Source organism: Seriola aureovittata, chromosome 16 (assembly GCF_021018895.1).
Source record: "Seriola aureovittata isolate HTS-2021-v1 ecotype China chromosome 16, ASM2101889v1, whole genome shotgun sequence".
NCBI lineage: Eukaryota > Metazoa > Chordata > Actinopteri > Carangiformes > Carangidae > Seriola > Seriola aureovittata.
Window position 1 is genome coordinate 1,575,936 of NC_079379.1, and position 16,668 is coordinate 1,592,603.

At 41.0% G+C, this 16,668-nt stretch overlaps 1 protein-coding gene across 2 annotated transcripts; it reads left to right on the top strand.

Moving 5' to 3' along the window:
- Nucleotides 1-119: 119 nt before the first annotated feature.
- Nucleotides 120-13,934, top strand: mgat1b (alpha-1,3-mannosyl-glycoprotein 2-beta-N-acetylglucosaminyltransferase b). Of its 2 annotated transcripts, none has more exons than XM_056399853.1 (3): nt 120-940; nt 5,549-6,819; nt 10,729-13,934. In XM_056399853.1, exons 2-3 carry the CDS (start codon nt 5,947-5,949, stop codon nt 11,428-11,430), a joined length of 1,575 nt encoding a protein of 524 aa, XP_056255828.1. In that variant the 5' UTR covers nt 120-940; nt 5,549-5,946; the 3' UTR covers nt 11,431-13,934. The 2 variants fall into 2 exon arrangements, with proteins under 2 accessions (XP_056255828.1, XP_056255829.1); XM_056399854.1 differs by lacking the exon at nt 120-940 and adding an exon at nt 952-1,635.
- The last annotated feature ends 2,734 nt before the right edge of the window (nt 13,935-16,668 follow it).

Here is a 16,668-nt window from a genome sequence, read left to right on the forward strand (position 1 = left end):
GGTTCCTCGCGTCCAAAAAAGGACACACAAAGAAAATGGTATAAAATCATCATATATCAATATTTCTTTCTGCTTTTTTTTTTTTGCATACATCTCTTAAAACACTTCAGTTCTGCTCAAACCTACCAAATGTTTATTAGTTTTTTAACCCTTTAAATGCCAGTTTGAAGACATGTTGCCTCTTGAATCTCAGAATATGAGATATTTCCCACATAATACATGATGGAGGGATGTGACATTGTTTTATATCAGAGTCTTTTATATCAAGACATTTCTCAAAACCAGAGTATGATCAGGGTGACTTTTGAACACTGGAAATAAATCATGTACTCATCCCGGCAGTAGCCCCCGTGGCACTCAAAATTTCCCTGGAATTTTCTAGTTATTATTATTATGTGACAGCAAGCAGTTTTATAGAACGAAAAGTGAAATTGTTAGGGATAGGACTCCGGCTCAGGTCGGGTGTTACACGGGTCAATAATCCGGAAGTGCAGTTTTGTGTAGTCAATTGAAAAATGCCGTCATCAGAGGAGGCAGCCTGTGGTGGACACAGCTGGAGTATGAGAAACTGAACCAGGGCAGAGGACGGGACTTCTCACTGCAAAGCGTCACCGTGGATACACATGCCGGTGGCGGTGTAACATTTGTAGCGGAGCACACACCGCAGCCTGCTAATGCTAGCAGGCTACTGATGTCGGATAAAATAGCCGAACTGGGAGAATAACGTGAACCAAAGGTGGAGGTGCAGGCATTGGTGGAGACGCTGTATACCCAAACAGAGATGTGCAGTGAATGTGACACCGAGGGAAATGTAAGGGTGGCACCACTAGCTAACGTTAGCTAGCTAGCCAGCTACCCGGTCAGCGCTGCAGCCTGGTGCGAGTCTCGTGTCCTTTCGAGATGCAAGCCGCACCGACTCGTTCAGACTGGCATGTGAGAGGTGAGTGAGACTGGCTACAGCTGCTACATCCATGTCTCCGCTCAGGACGGCGCATGAATGGAGAAAACCTTCACTGCTGCTGCTCGGTGTTAGCCAGCCAGCTAGCTAACAGCTAGCTTGCTCTTAAAACATTCTCTCTGATGCTCGGAGATGATTGTAGAGATAATCAGGCACCGGCTGCATCTTACACCCATCGTGTCCTGTGTTTTAACTTAGCTAGCCGATAGTTTGATGTCAGCTAGCTTGACACCTTCAAAGAAGTATGTGAAGCGTAACAGCTGAGCTTCATCTCGACAGACTAGACACCTGCTGTTCGCAGTGTGGACACTTGCATCAGTTGAAAGTAAATTGTATTTAGTGCTAGCAAACTCAGAGGCATCGCCTCTCAGTCCTCACTGCATGTCCACAGTGTAGTCCTGCGGAGTGTTAGCCGGATGGTACAGTGCCTCTGTGGGTCCGTGCCGCAGGCTCCTCTGAATGATCCTACCAGTCAGCTCCACGTTGTCTGACGGAGGAAGGAGGGGGTTAAAGAAGAATAGAGTTTCAGCTGGTACAGTTTGTGAGAGGAGCAACAGTTCCCTCCCTCTGCCCACCATCTCTCCTTGTCCACAGTCAGCTCCTCTTGTCTGCAAGGCTTAACTTACTACAGCGTTGAAGGGGAGGCATGGCAGGTTTGTAAGCTGATCCGAGTTCAGGTACGGTTAGTTTTACCCTTTATATCCCTTAGCTTCTTGATAGGCGTATAATCTCTTTAGACGTCTGGTTTCTTCTGTCCCCGACACTTCCCTAAGGACTTGAAGTATTCTGACTGTGTCTCTTTTCCCTTCCCTCATGTTTTTACTTGTCTACATTAGTTGATCCATTGTTACTGTGTGTCTGCATGTAGTCTTTTGTGTTTTCAAGGTAAAAACAGTACCTTGTTTTCATTTCTGAGTCCATTAACTTTTTCAAAACATTAGTAAAATATGCATTCAGTTACCAGAGGTAAAACCAATGCAGCCCAATACAACAGTCCTGATATAAATCCGACCTACGTGAATGTTGTAATGTTAAGTTTTTGTTGAAATTGTTAGATTTGTGTTGATTCAACAGTATGGTTGTGGTTTGTGCTCCAGTTGCATTATATCACAGAAAATTAACACTTAAAATCTTAATTAAGGGCAGATTTACTGAAGGATCCAGGTATTAGACTGCACTGGTTCAAGCTAGGTGTACCTAATAAACTGGCAACTGAGCATATATCATGTAGAAACATCCTTGAATACATTTCTTCTGTGAAGAACACCTCTTACATTTCTCATGCAGATGCATTTTATGAGATTGTTTTGTTTTTGAAGCAAAGCAGGTGGTTTGTCGATCGATCAGTTATTGATATATATATTAACAGACCATTAATCAGCCAATAAATTGCCCTAGTCATTTTCCAAACAAAAACTAGTTCCAGCTTCGCAAATGTAAAGATTTGTTGCTTTCCTTTGCCTCATGTGAGTGTTTTGATATATTAATATTTTCTGGGATTTTATAGACTAATTGATTAATTGTTGATTAAAAACATAATCAACGATCTATAAATAGTCAGAATAGGGGTTAGTTGCATTCTTGGAAAAAATAAATCTCCATTCAATAGCCTGGAGACGGTGATTTAAAAAAAAAAAAAAAAAAAAAAAAAAAAAAGACCCTTATAGTTGTGTGTTGGCTGATAAGTCTTAAAAGATATCTGATTATTTTATCTTTTTATTACATAAAACTGTTACAAGTTACATGTCACAGATTAAACAAGAAAAAGTTGGAAGATTGATGGGATTTGTAAAAACTAGAGCTGAAATAATTAGTTAACTGATTAGTCAGTCAAGCTAAAATTGTTGCGTTGATATGAGGATTTGTTGTTTTAACCTGAATATCTTTGGGTTGTGTTTGGTTGATAGGAAATGTAAACAATCTGAAGTTGCCGCTTGAGGCTCTGAGAACTTTTGATTGACATATTCACAATTTTCTGGTGTTTCATAGACTAAATGATTGAGAGAAAAAAAAAAAACGTCTTAATAATGCGAATATTCGTTATTTGCAGCCCCAGTGAAACCTACACTTTATTTTGAAAAATGTGTGTGAAGACCTGAGTTTAAGGCCAGTTGTCAATATACTGTATGTGAATTTTGACTTATTTTTTGATCGTCTTACTGACAACCTTCTGCACTATAAAGTTTCTAAGGTGATGGTGACAGCAAAACGACCAGGTCTGATATGTTAATGCCCTGCAGAGTTTGTCTTGTCCCAGAGTGGTGAAGCACAGCCAGAGAGCCAGTCCTAATCAGAGCATCTGTTCCTTGTAGTCAAACATCCATCCTTACAAGATTATTGTGGGCCTATATTTATCGGCACTAATTGGTTTAGGCTTTTCTAATTCAGAGGAGCTCCGGTAGAGGAGCTTCCTTCATCCTTCCATCAGTTTACAATGACGAAGTACAAAGTAAACCTTTTCTGTTGACGTTCAGTTGTAGTTTTGTTTGACTGGAGTGTTCTGTGGAAGCTTTTCAACTTTGGTACTGGATCCTGTTTGTTCATGGGAAGTTGGACTTTGACTGCGCAGCAAAATTTCAGGTATCGACTAACTCACTAAATAGAGGGCTAATTTAAAGGATCTGTTCAGCCAAATTATACAAAAAAAGTGGTGTTTAGCCAGACTTGAAGATCTCTAGTATCTGAGATTTCTGCATCTTCCCCAATACAACGATTCAGCTCTGAATGTCTTTGTGTGTTTAGTGCAGTCCTTCTATCCCTGCGACAACTAGTCAAGTCAGAAGGTGTCACTAGTTGCCATGGACAAATCGGATGTCGTCAAGATGTGCAGATGATGCTAAATGTACACGAGTATGTGGATAAAATATCTGCTATGGGATTTGTGATGAAGCCAGAGTCTGTAGGTGTCCAGTCATTGTGTTGGGATCCGTCACAGTAGCCTTTCATTGCGTTGATATAATCTTGTCCAGTCAAGATCACTCACCTGTGACGTGATGGTTATGATGCAGCTTGATTGTTTACATTCTTGTAGAATGAACCTGTTTCAGAGTGGCTGTTTATGAAACACCCACCACAAGGTTTTCCTCACAGTTTCACTTACACTGGGGACGCACATTAAAATTGTTGAGCTGATGAAAAATGTGAATTAGACGTGTTCACTTATTGAACCACGATTGACCAAGTCTAGCTAATGTTATAATCCATCTTCAGATGTTAGTGCAGAGCCATGGATCACCTGAATTCCACCTCACTGGGGTGTTCACACTCCAACAGCTCTCTGAACAGTTGATGGTCCCGCTGCGGTCGAAAAGTCTTTTTTTCTTAGGACGGTTCCAAACTGATTGAAATGACCTGAAGTATCTGAGCAGCAGCCATGATAAGAACTGGGGCTGGTTTCACACATATATTTCAGATAGGTCTGTAGTGTTACCTCTGACCTCTGAGCAACATGAAGACTGTCTAATGTTAGTCAGACTGTTTCACAATTATATATATTTGTGAAATTATATATTTTTTTTATTTTGGAAAAAAAAAAAGTCTTAATTTACACAGAATTCATTGTACCACAGTCCTGCTCAAGATAGTCAATAATCATCAATCATCAACAAAATATAAATGTCTGTTTCAAAACCCACTCACTTCTACTTAACAAACGTATAAAAAAGTAGAAACTTTTTATAGTCTATTTATGTCTGAATATAATTCATTCTGGCCCTTTACTCTGCTCCTTTTTTATTGAGCTATTATTTGAATGGCTCAACTCTTTGTACTTGTTCTTTCATGTTATTTTATTTCAGCATTTTAATCCCATTTGTTTTGTGGTTGTATTTAGGGAAGGATTATTTATCATACATGTTATAGATAAAGTTGGTTTAAAAAAAATTTCAAAGAAAAAATGCAGTTGGATTCTTTTCCTTATGAATTCTGCTTCACATCTTTGCTTCACCTCCTGATGTTTTCCATCGAGGTCAAAAACAAGTGGTTACAAAAGGAGATTATTTAGACTTTTTGTACATATTTTTTTTTTTTCTTTTCCTTTTTCTGCATGGATTGCAAGTTAACAAGGCAGTCTGCACTGTTGTAACGTTTCTTGTACTCCCTGCAGGAAAGTTTCTCTTTTTAACATAAACATCTACAAGAGCCCTTGTTAGTAATAGAAGCCAAATGTTAAATGTTGACTAAACACAAGCATTCAGAAAGTCTTCAGCCATCACTTCCCCCCCAAACCCATTTGTTTAAAGTTTGTTATACTCAAGAAGACTCGAGTCTGTAATCACTGCAAAGGTGCTACAACTGAGTCCTGAGTAAAGGGTCTGAATTCTTATGTTAATGTTATAGATCAGTTTTTCCTTTTTAATAAATTTGCAAACATGTCTAAAATTCTGTTTTCACTTTGTCGTTATGGAGAATGAGTATAAAAAATAGATTTAAATGATTTTAGCATAAAACTGCATAATGACAATGTGAAAAAAAAGCGAAGGGGTTTGAAGACTTTGTGAATATACCAAAGTCTCTGCTCCCGCTTCATTATTTAAAGTTCACATAAGCTGCATTCATTGTGCTGATTATTTGTTTTCCTACTGTTTTCAGGATGATGGCTGAAGGATAACACACAAGCAGTCACATTCCCTCAACCCAAAGTGACCCCACCCCCCCACCCCTTTTTTTTTTTAAACTTCCATCTGCACTTTTGCAACCTCCCTTTGCTGAACTTCTTTGAGTCCTGTCTCAGCTCATTGCCCCGTCTACTTGGGATTTCATGGAATCCACATATTCATTTTAAAATTGACAGTCGTACTCCTGACACCTCCTCGCCAAAAAACAGGATGATCTCAAATCTGAAGTAATTACAATGTGACTGGATATCAACTTCCTGCCCATCTGAGATTGCCACCTCAGTCTGTAGGATTCTCATTCTGGTTCCATCACTTGTCCCGTACTTGCAGCCTTTTTCACAACCCCATCCCTTTTTCTAGTGTCATTGGGCCATGGTTCGCAAGAAAGGTTCTCTTATACTATGCGGTGCTTTCCTGTTTGTTGCCTGGAATGCTTTGCTTCTACTTTATCTTTGGGGTCGCCCTCCCATCGGCCGCCTCGGAGAAGGTGGTGGAGCCGAACCAGGAGGAAAGGAGGAGTGGGGCGTGGGCAAAGGGAAAGGAGGCCAGGTCAACCTGGCCGGAGAGGTGATCCGGCTGGCGGAGGAGGTCGAAGTTCAACTTGAGACTCAGAAGAAACTACTGAAGCAGATTGAAAGTCACAGGGCAGTGTGGGTTCGGCAGAAAGATGTTGGGAAAAGAGAAACAGATGATACAAAAAAAGTCAAAGAAGAGGTTGTCCACCAGACATCGAAGCCTCCACTTCCTGCCAAAGACGGTGTGGATGACAGGGCCCAAACTGAAGTACAACGTACAACACAGAAGCCAGTTCATACAGTAGCTCCACACTCTAAGTTAGAACAGGACCAGGCCATTGAAATAAAGGAAGAGATTGTTGATAAGAATAAATTGGTGACTTCTGTTGCCAGCCCAGATGTCATCATTCCCATTCTTGTTATTGCTTGTGACAGAGTGACAGTAAAACGAAGCCTCGACAGACTGATACAGTACCGCCCTTCACCACAACTATATCCAATCATCGTCAGCCAGGACTGTGGCCATGCCGAGACCGCTCGTGTGATTGCCTCATATGGAGATCAAGTGTCGCACATAAGCCAGCCAGACCTGTCGGACATCAGAGTCCGGCCGGAGCACAGGAAGTTCCAGGGCTACTACAAAATTGCCAGACATTACCGCTGGGCTCTCAACCAAGTGTTCAACACTTTCTCCCACACTACCGTAGTCATAGTGGAGGATGACCTGGAGGTGAGTGCTCTTGGACTTCTACCTCATTGTCCTTACATAACCATGCATCACCGTAGGCATTATCATCCCTGATAGCTTGATTTTGTGCCATGTTGCTTTTTATCCGATAGTTTTTTTATTACAAACGCACATATAGGAGAGAAGAGAGAGGAGGACGTCATTATAAATGTTATCTGAGACCACCAGGATACCCAGATAGGTCACTCTGGTTTGACTGGTTTTCTGTGTTGGGATGTGCTCAGTGTGTCTTAAATAACCAGTGTTTGCATTTTCTTTGGCCTTGCCAACGATAGCTCTGACAAACTTAGACTCTGTTGTCATCTTTGGTATTTTAATTGATAAGGTGCTTGTGGTTTGTTGGTTCATGCCTTTTCTCGTGTATATTTCTTTTTATAAACACTCAACATTATTAGTATGTTTACTCTGCATTACACTTTATCTACAAATAAGCAGATGTAGTGACTCATGGTTTACCTAAAGACTCTCAGCTACCGTACCTTGCTACCTGACTACTCCTACTGGTGTGTATGGTTTGTCCAGTGGTTGTTATAAGTATGCAGTGTCTTCAGTGGAGTTTCACTGCCTGCCATCCTCAAGTGTAGAGAGAAGTAGACAAGTCGAGGGACGGACAGCGGTAAGAAAGAAGCAGATGGCTAAGCATGTCAGAAGGCAGAGAAATGGATTAGGGCTACAACTATCAGTTTCTATCAGGATCAGTTTCTGAACAGTCATATTTTTCATTCCACTGACTGTAATCAGAGATGTGAGTATACTAAATTGATTTACAAATAGTGTTGACAGACACCACTGTCCCATGAAAAATGGAGAAGCTGCTTACAGCTGGAAAGAATAAATCAAAGTGTCGACTTGTGAGACAAAAGGGTCTTGAGTTCAAGAGTAGACGGGGCAAGGACTGCAGTGGACATGAGCATCACTCACCTCATCACATCCTGGGCAGATGATTGTTATTCATTGTTATTTTGGGATTGATTGATTATTGTTATTCTGTCCACACACAAAATTGATCACGAATCATGAAGGAAATCGATAAAGAATCAGACCCGATAAGCAGAATCAATATCTGCATTGGTATCAATAAAATCATCAATTCTCAACTCTAGTGGTGATATTGATGCACAGACACAAACTCAGTCTAGACAAGCTTATTAGCAAAGCATTTTAAAAAAAGTCAGAATGTTTTAACAGTCCACAATAGAATTGCTCATCAGGGTTTTTCTGATTCTTCGCTCTCCTCTCAAGCTGCTTTTCCATTAACCTGCAAAAAGAATGCATACATTTAAGTCCCATGACATGCCATGAGTAGTCACATGACATTGGGGCATGATCCTGCAGGTGCTGGGGGGGGGGGGCTATTGCTTTGCCTAACTCATCAAATGTTGAGAGGGTCATTCTGAAGTTTTGGATCCACAGGAGCTCTGTAAAATCATTGCAGACTATGCTGTACCAAAAATCCCTGATATGTGGCCGCTGCCAGGTACAAGGGATTTGACTTTTGACTTACATGCACCACATCGCCTTCGATTAAATACTACAACAGCAACAGCGGATGCAATAGAAATCACCGTCCCAACACTTATCAGATGCTCGAAATCCATTGCCATGTTTAATTGGAATGATATCGCCAGAGGAGAAAACCCAACCTCACTGTGTTTTGTCAACTTTTCAAAACAAGAAAATTGCTTCTATTTTGCGCAAAACTGCAAAGGAAATCCGGCTGAAGACCTCTCTGTTTCTTGGAGCTGTCATGTCCTCTGCATAATAGAGAGTCTGGATGTACCATGGCTAGCTGTGTAGCATAGATCTACAGTGAGTGCATCTAGGAAATGCACTCATTTAGCATAAAAACTAGAAGAAGGGGCAAACGGCTTTCCTGGCTCAGGCTAAAGTTAAAAATATGCCAACACCTCTAAAGTTCACTATTTCACAGAGTGAGTGTGCGGCTCTCCAGAATCTTGACATCGCTGTGTTGTTGCCAGGTTTGGTACCAATACCAAAAACAGTGCCTACTGACTATCTACCATTTCACACTATAACTGGAGACACTGCACAGAAGTACAGAGTGGATGGATATGCTGTTGTTCATCAGGAAATAGTTCCAGCATGCAACTCCATAAACAAAAAAATAATGTTTTTATGTAAAGATTCAACAAATGAGATACAACATGTTACTCAATACGTTTAATACACACATATTAGACTGATATCCATCTTCTCACTAAATATCAAAGAAAAGACCTAACACTTCTGTCTGGCAGGATTGAGGAGGTTGTGTAGCCTTTCCATGGTCAAAGTGTAATTACACGTGGCTCACAGTGAAATGTGGGTTAATGATGACGAGCTGGTTGCATAGGTTCCACATTTGTCTTAAGTATTCACTGAAGACTGTTTCCTCAAAATGTGCAGCAGCAGCAGCTTATTCAGACTGTGACTGACTCTACCCAGGAGCCTTTTTAGAGTGTTGTCACAAAGCCCAGAGTGGATGCCAGTCAGAACTGTTGCATGGCTTGTATATATCCTTTTAACTGCAGAGGGTGGTGTGTGTGCTTTAGATCACAGCAGAAATGATAACTGCTACATGGCAGAGAGAACAGATATTAGATAATGATCATCTGTAATCAGCTGTAATTCTGGGGATTGAAACTGATGATTGGATTATATGTGCTGGCACTGATCAAAGAGGTTGTCAGTGAGTCTGTAAACTTCTCTCAGAGGCCAGAGGTGGATAAAAAAAAACATCAGAGTGAACATTCGGCTGGTAAAAAGTGCTTCAGCAGCAGGAAATAAGTTACAGGAAATTCAAAGTAATTTTGACTTGAACCAGGAGCTTGAGGGAGAAACTGTGCCCTGTAAATCAGCAATTATTTTGCCAGTGAGCAAGGAAAATCTGGGTTCGCTTATGTAACTGTTCTCCACTGGTTTCCTCTTTTTTATTACTGATAACTCACTGTTTGTTTGGCTAATCTCTCTTTAAGTTGACAGAATCAAAGTTCATTTAAACACCAGTGGGCCCATCATACAGACTTATTATGTGCAGCCTAGTCGGCTTAAACAATTTGTGCATTGTTTAAATGCACAAATTTCATTTTTGTAATGTTTTTGAGGACATACAGGGAGAGGGAGAGGGGAGGGGGGGGGGGGGGGGATGATGTGCAACAAATGTTCCTGGCTGGATTTGAACCAGGGAGACATGGACAATCTCTTAAACCCCTATTCCATTTAGACACTCCATGCGTTTAAAAAAAGAGTTGTTGGGGGGAGTTTTTCCTTCTCCAAACTGATGGTTTAAATTCAATTTGATTTGTATAGCACCAAATCATAACATACATTATCTCACGGCACTTTCCAGGCTAAGGTCAGGACTTTACTTTATTATAGAGCGAAACCCAACAGTTCCCACAGTGAGCAGCACTTGGCAACAGTGTGGAGGAATGACCCCTTTTTAACAGGGAGAAACCTACTCGGTGTCTTTGGCCTCAACCGGTTAAAGATAGAGAGCGTCCATTTCCCCTCTGAACTTCTCATTTCAATGTTGTTAGCACAAGTTTTTTCTTCTGTCATGCCTCATTAGATTTATCTTGTGACCTTTTGGAGGAGCCCAACCCCTTAGTTGGGAACCTGTGTTTCCAATCTCAGCTATTAATTTCTTAGTATGATCATTGGTAGAAATGAAATGGCCAAAATATGAATATGAAAATAAGACCCTTATTGAAATAAAGTGCAGTTAATCTTTAAGGTTATGTGGTAAGTAGAGACGAATGAATTTAAGGCAATCAGCCCAAACTGACAATGAAGAGGTGAAGTTGTTGAGAATGCTTTTCTTCTTCTTTTTGGACTGTATCTCTGAAGCAGCAGTATCTCACCACAGTGCATCTCTCTCCTCTCATTTAGGTGGCTCCAGACTTCTTTGAGTATTTCCGAGCTCTGTACCCGATCTTGCGCTCTGACCCCACCCTGTGGTGCGTTTCTGCCTGGAATGACAACGGCAGAGACGCCTTGGTGGATTCGTCCAAGGCCGAGCTCCTCTACAGAACAGACTTCTTCCCCGGACTTGGCTGGATGCTGCTGAAGGAGATGTGGGACGAACTGGAACCCAAATGGCCCTTGGCCTTCTGGGATGACTGGATGCGTCAACCAGAGCAGCGCAGGGACCGCTCCTGCATCCGACCCGAAATCTCACGGACTATCACTTTTGGCCGAAAAGGCGTGAGTTTAGGTCAATTCTTTGACCAGTACCTTCGTTATATTAAGCTAAACACTCAATTTGTGCCTTTTACTAAACAGAATTTGTCTTATTTGCTAAAAGAGAAGTATGATGAAAAGTTTATCAAAGAGGTTTACAGCGCACCACTGGTGAAAATTGAGGAACTGCAACAAGGGGGCAGCTTAAGAGGCCCTGGACCATACAGGGTGCAGTACTCCAGCCGGGACAGTTTTAAAGTCTTTGCTCGAAATCTGGGGGTGATGGACGACTTGAAATCTGGAGTTCCTCGTACAGGTTACAGGGGCGTAGTCAGTTTCCTGTATCGAGGCCGAAGGGTGTTCTTGGCCCCACCAGAGGGATGGATGCAGTATGACATCAGCTGGAGCTGAGAGACTGATCCAGAAAGTACAATGTGAATGGGGTTGAAGAGGGGAGAGAGCCTTACTCAGAGGAACACCCTCTCAAACCAAAGAATATCAGCAGACGCAGTGGTTCGTGAAGGAATTAAAGCAGCACAGGTGGGGCTGCACATCAGTGGAGCTGCGAGATCAAGTGTTGACCCAGACCTGTTTGTGGTGAAGCTTCTAAAATAGGGTGCTCATTCAGGATCAGCAAGTTCAGGGCCGTACAGACTTCACATAGAGTTCAACCCTGTAAGAAAGGAAAATTCCACCCTTAAACACTGTTTGAAAACAGCTATTGGCGACGTGCCTTGCTTTCTGGACCCATTTTTGTTTGTATTTTTTTATTCCTGTTGTTTGCAGCAGCTGTAAATGGAGGTTGGTAGCAGGAAGAGTATGTTTCAGTGTCAGTGATAACACACTGGAGATCACACACAAACAAGAGTGACTATATCAGAGATAAAATCTAAAGAGTAAAATCTTGGGTCATCTTTTCTTTTTTTTTACTTTTAGCAGTTTTTGAAAATGGTTTTGAAACCAACCCAACTCCTCAGATCGTGTTACTGCTCAAGTCTATAAAACTAATCAGAAGCAGAGTTGTGTGCAAAGGAAAATGAAAAGCTTCTACTGCAGTGTCTTTTAGTTGGTAAACAAAGGCCACATCCAGCACTGAGCATAGTCGTCATATAAAGTCATGGCCCTGATGGTTATCATTAAAGATGAAAGGCTTCTTCATCAATGATACAGAGAAGCAGAGACACTAACTTCCCAAACACTATCACATTTCAGTCACTGAGCCGCTCATCAAACCTGTCACGGGAAGAATGTTGACATATTCACCAGAGTAAGAAGCCTGTAAGGTGTGGACGGATGATGGCAGGTGGATCAGTCTCTTCTACTGAAGTCACTACAAACTGAGTGGAGTGCTGAAAACTGCAGAAAGGAGACAACAGTTTTATTCTGTACATTGCTGTAATATATCTTCTGTCTGCCAGTGGCAGCACTGAGTGCAAGGAAGACATCCTGCACTATGGTTTGTATTGACTGTAAATAGAAGAGACCTTACAGGTTGCTTAAATTATTACCATGATTATCACCCCACCGCAAGTTTCACAAGCTGATCAGTGACTGAGATGTCTGAGTTCCAGGAGATAAGTGCAGGACTGATACTGTCCTGAATCAGGGCTAGACCTACAGTAGCTTCACTAGACCGGATCTGTAGGGAGAAACGTATCTCCACAGGAGACTAAGCTTTTTAAGCTTTTAAATAGTATGTAGAAGCAGATGAAAGTGAAGATGCCAGAAAGCAAGAACATCCAAACTGAATGCACTTCATAACAAAATAGTCCTGGCAATGTTTTGTACAGGACAAGTAGCAGATGTGTGACAATGTGGGAGGTGAAAGGGTGGAGTTTTTCTTGAATTATCAGAACTGCTGTTGTTAGATCAGGTTATGAACATGGCCTTGAAGCAGTGTGATGACAGCGCACAGCACTAACTCATAGCAGAGAGATGATCTCATGGTATTAAGGCCTCGGTATGCTTCAAATAAAGTAGGTCAGACTTATTTAAGTGTTACTACACGTTCCCAAGGAGCACATTTGAAGACGGGCAAAAAAAAACTGCAGCATCTTTGTAGTCTTGACACAATTAATTGTATAAATGGGGATAACAACGCACACTTTCAGACAGTCGCTCCTCAAAGTCATTCATGCTGCTGGACTCTCTTCGAGAGAAGAGGAAGTTGTGTGCGAAGAATGGAAGAAAAGAAGCTCGAACTCATCCACTCTCACACACCCACACACCTGCCCAATCACTGTGTCCAGGAAAGTCGCAGAAAGGCAGCTCCTTCAATTCAGCTGCGACGGGTTTTTAGACGACCTGACGCACACTCTGTTTGAAGCATACTGAGGCCTTTACGGTGGAAGAGAATCGCTTTGCTGAAGGAAATACCACATGAATTCTCCAGCTCCCTTTTGCCTTCAGAGGGTCGTGGAATTGTGCATTTCCAGCACACCTCTCTGTTTGGGTGAATGGACTTGGTGTCTACATGTGTTGAAATGATTGATATGAAGGATGAAAGAAATGATAATGGTAAGGCTGTTTTGAAATTATTTAACTATCTAGAACTTGAAGTTCTAACAGGTTTGCCAAGCTGCAAATGAGATTCAGACGTCACTGATTCTGACATTTTACTGATGAAGCCCTGAAGCCCTGATGATCCGGGGCAAGTTGTAATTACATGACATCCAAACCATGGTTTGGCCAGCTTAGGTTTGTTGAAAAACCAATGATTGTTTAATGGTTTTTATTTGTTTCTGCAACAAGAAGGCTGAGAAATGGCTAAAGAAATGATTATCACTGTACTGTAATTAGCTTTGGGAGGTGATCCACAAGATTGATTGATTCCCATGTCTGTATGGTGACGTGTACAACCACTGCCTGATGTGTTTATAACTTTAACACAGTATAAATAAAATCAACTATTTTGATATTTGTCCACATGCTGAAGGAGTCACTCTTTTCATTGACAGAGGTCATTCAGCTGTCATCTGCAGTACTGAGCAGGCTTACTTTAGCTTACTGTAACATGAACCCTTGAAGATGTGACCAGTTCAAGAAAACCTTGATCGGAGTGAAGAAGAACTGCACAGATTGAACGACAGACTCCTGTCCTGACCTACAGTGTCTTCATCCAGTGGCAGGATAAAATGTAGGGGTTCACTGAAGTTCACTGAACTCACTGTCATGTTGATGAAAGCAGTTTGTGACATGGAGCATGATCCTGCTAGAAGGAGCCATTAGAAGATGGTGAACTGTGGCCATGAAGGATGAACATGTTCAGCAACAATACTCAGATAGACTGAGACATTCAGACCATGATTGATTGGTATTAAGAAGAAAACATTCCCCACACCATCACACCACCACCACCAGCCTGGACTGTTGACACCAGGCAGGTTGGTCCATGGATTCAGACTCTGACTCTACCATCTGCTGCCTCAGCACAAATCCACATCCATCAGACCAGGTCTTCAACTGTCCAGTGTTGGTGAGTCTGTGTCCACTGCAGCCTCAGGTTTCTGGTCTGGGTGACAGGAAGTGGAACCTGACGTGGTCTCTGCTGTTGAAGGTTGGATGTGTTTTTCACTCTGAAGCTTCTCTGCTCAGCACAGTTGTAAAGAGTGGATATCTGAGTGACCGTAGCCATAGTCACAGTCACATTTCTCCTCATTTACTGAAGCTCCTCACCTGGAGGAGTTTATGCTGCCACATGATTGGCTGATTGAATCATTGCATGAATAAGCAGGTGAATGTCTGGAAACTAAAGAGCTAGAGGCGTGGCCTGTTGCATCTTGAATTCCTACTGATCATTACAGATCAAGTATTTATTTTTTCCCACATTCAAATGGTAGTTTGAATTTCAAATAAGAAATGGCACTGTTGTAGAAAAAGGTGGGCTGGTGGAGATGCCATGTATTTACAGCAAAATCCTCACACATTTGGCAGAATGAAAAGTCAGACAAGAGGTGTAGTGGAGATGAGGCAGTGACATGTCAAAGTTAAAAAAAATATATATGATAGTGTGTCCCGCAAACTGAGCTGTGATCAGCACTTCTCTCTCTCAGCTTCCTCTCTTCTCATCCTGTTGGATTTCTGCTCTACTTCCTGTTTCACAATCATGTTAGAGGCAGCTGTTTAGAACTCAGACCACCACCACTCCATTGAGCCAATTTTCATTTCGTCTCTTTTCTTGGATTGTAGTTTCCGTGCTAATCTTTGAATAGCATCAAACTTATTTTACCGGTGGGCAAAAATAAAAAGAAATGCTTTGGAGGTAAGTTGGTGTAATATTTTGACAGTACAAAATAGGTGTGTGTGTGTGTTATAAACATACACATATAAAAGCTTTTTTTTTCTGTTAAGACCCCCCCTCTGATTTGGGGTAAGAAGCCCCCCATGGGCATCCGAGAATTTTTTAAAAACTTAGCCTTGCTAATTTTAGTTTTCTGGGAAAATATGTACATCATCACGTAACACAATAATCTGATATCTAACCAATGGGAAGAAATGTATTATTACCATTTTAAAAGGCCAAATAGCTAGGTTACGATAATAACATTATAGCTAGCAATATTAGCATACTAGCTTCTTAGCTTTAATTCTTTACTAGTGTATGCTAAGCATCAATGCTGATGTTACATAATTTTCATTATTCACTTGCTTTGTATGTAACAGGATTTTGATGTCAGTAATTCAAATATCAATGATAAAGTTGAAATAATGTTTTGAAACAAAATCTTTGTTCTCGGCCCATCAATCTTAAATTATTCGCCAAACTGTTCTAAAAACGTCTTGTATACATTTATGTTGCAGTTAAAGTCAGAGTAACAGCAACATTTGAAAATAAAGTTAATCTTATGCATAAATACCAATTTTGTTTGATCAAAATGACTCACGAAGCAAGATGGCCGCCAAGGGACTTCTTTCCCCACGACCCATCTTCCCACCGAGATTTTACATTTAGTTTTGTACCTACAAAGTTTTAATGTTTCTAAATGTATTTACTGAAACATCTTTCTTGTGTACATATTAAATTGATGTTCAAAATATACATATTTTAAAAGAATATGGACATTGGGCGTCTTACCTCTGGATCAGTCTGTACTTGGCTCACTGCAGGTCGTGTCGTATCCTTCATTTTTTATCTTGTGTACAGATGACGTTGCAGTAAATACAAAATCAACATATTGTAAGATTTGCTGACGACAGTGTTGTAATGTCTCTTCTCAAGTCAGTCAGATCAATCACATGGACCCATAATGCAACACTTTTGGTTTTTTAGATTTCAATAATCATCTCACCAAAACACACTGATACAATCTTCCAACAGTAGCACAAGTGTTGAGATCATTCAGATCTACAGATACTTCTCATATATTACAAGATTTTGACGTTTTATTCCGCCTTTATTTAAAGTATTGTAACTTTTTCACTCACTTGCTGTTTAACTTCTCTTTAGAAAAAGAACTGATTGCAGTATGTTGTTAACCTCAGCTCTAAAATAAGTGGCGAAACACAAGGACTCCTGGTGCAGTTTCATATCGTAGAAGCCCTCACAAAGGTGTATAGAGACTTGTGAACAACCACAGTACAAAAAATGATTGACTGATGAACTCGCACTCTTGACTTCTGCTTTTCAACACACGTGCCTTTGTGCTATTG

Bases quoted from the DNA above. Each gene is read 5' to 3' on its own strand.
- mgat1b (XM_056399853.1), top strand. From the start codon at position 5,947: ATGGTTCGCAAGAAAGGTTCTCTTATACTATGCGGTGCTTTCCTGTTT. The intron at 6,820-10,728 runs GTGAGTGCTCTT...CCTCTCATTTAG, and splicing joins TAGTGGAGGATGACCTGGAG to GTGGCTCCAGACTTCTTTGA.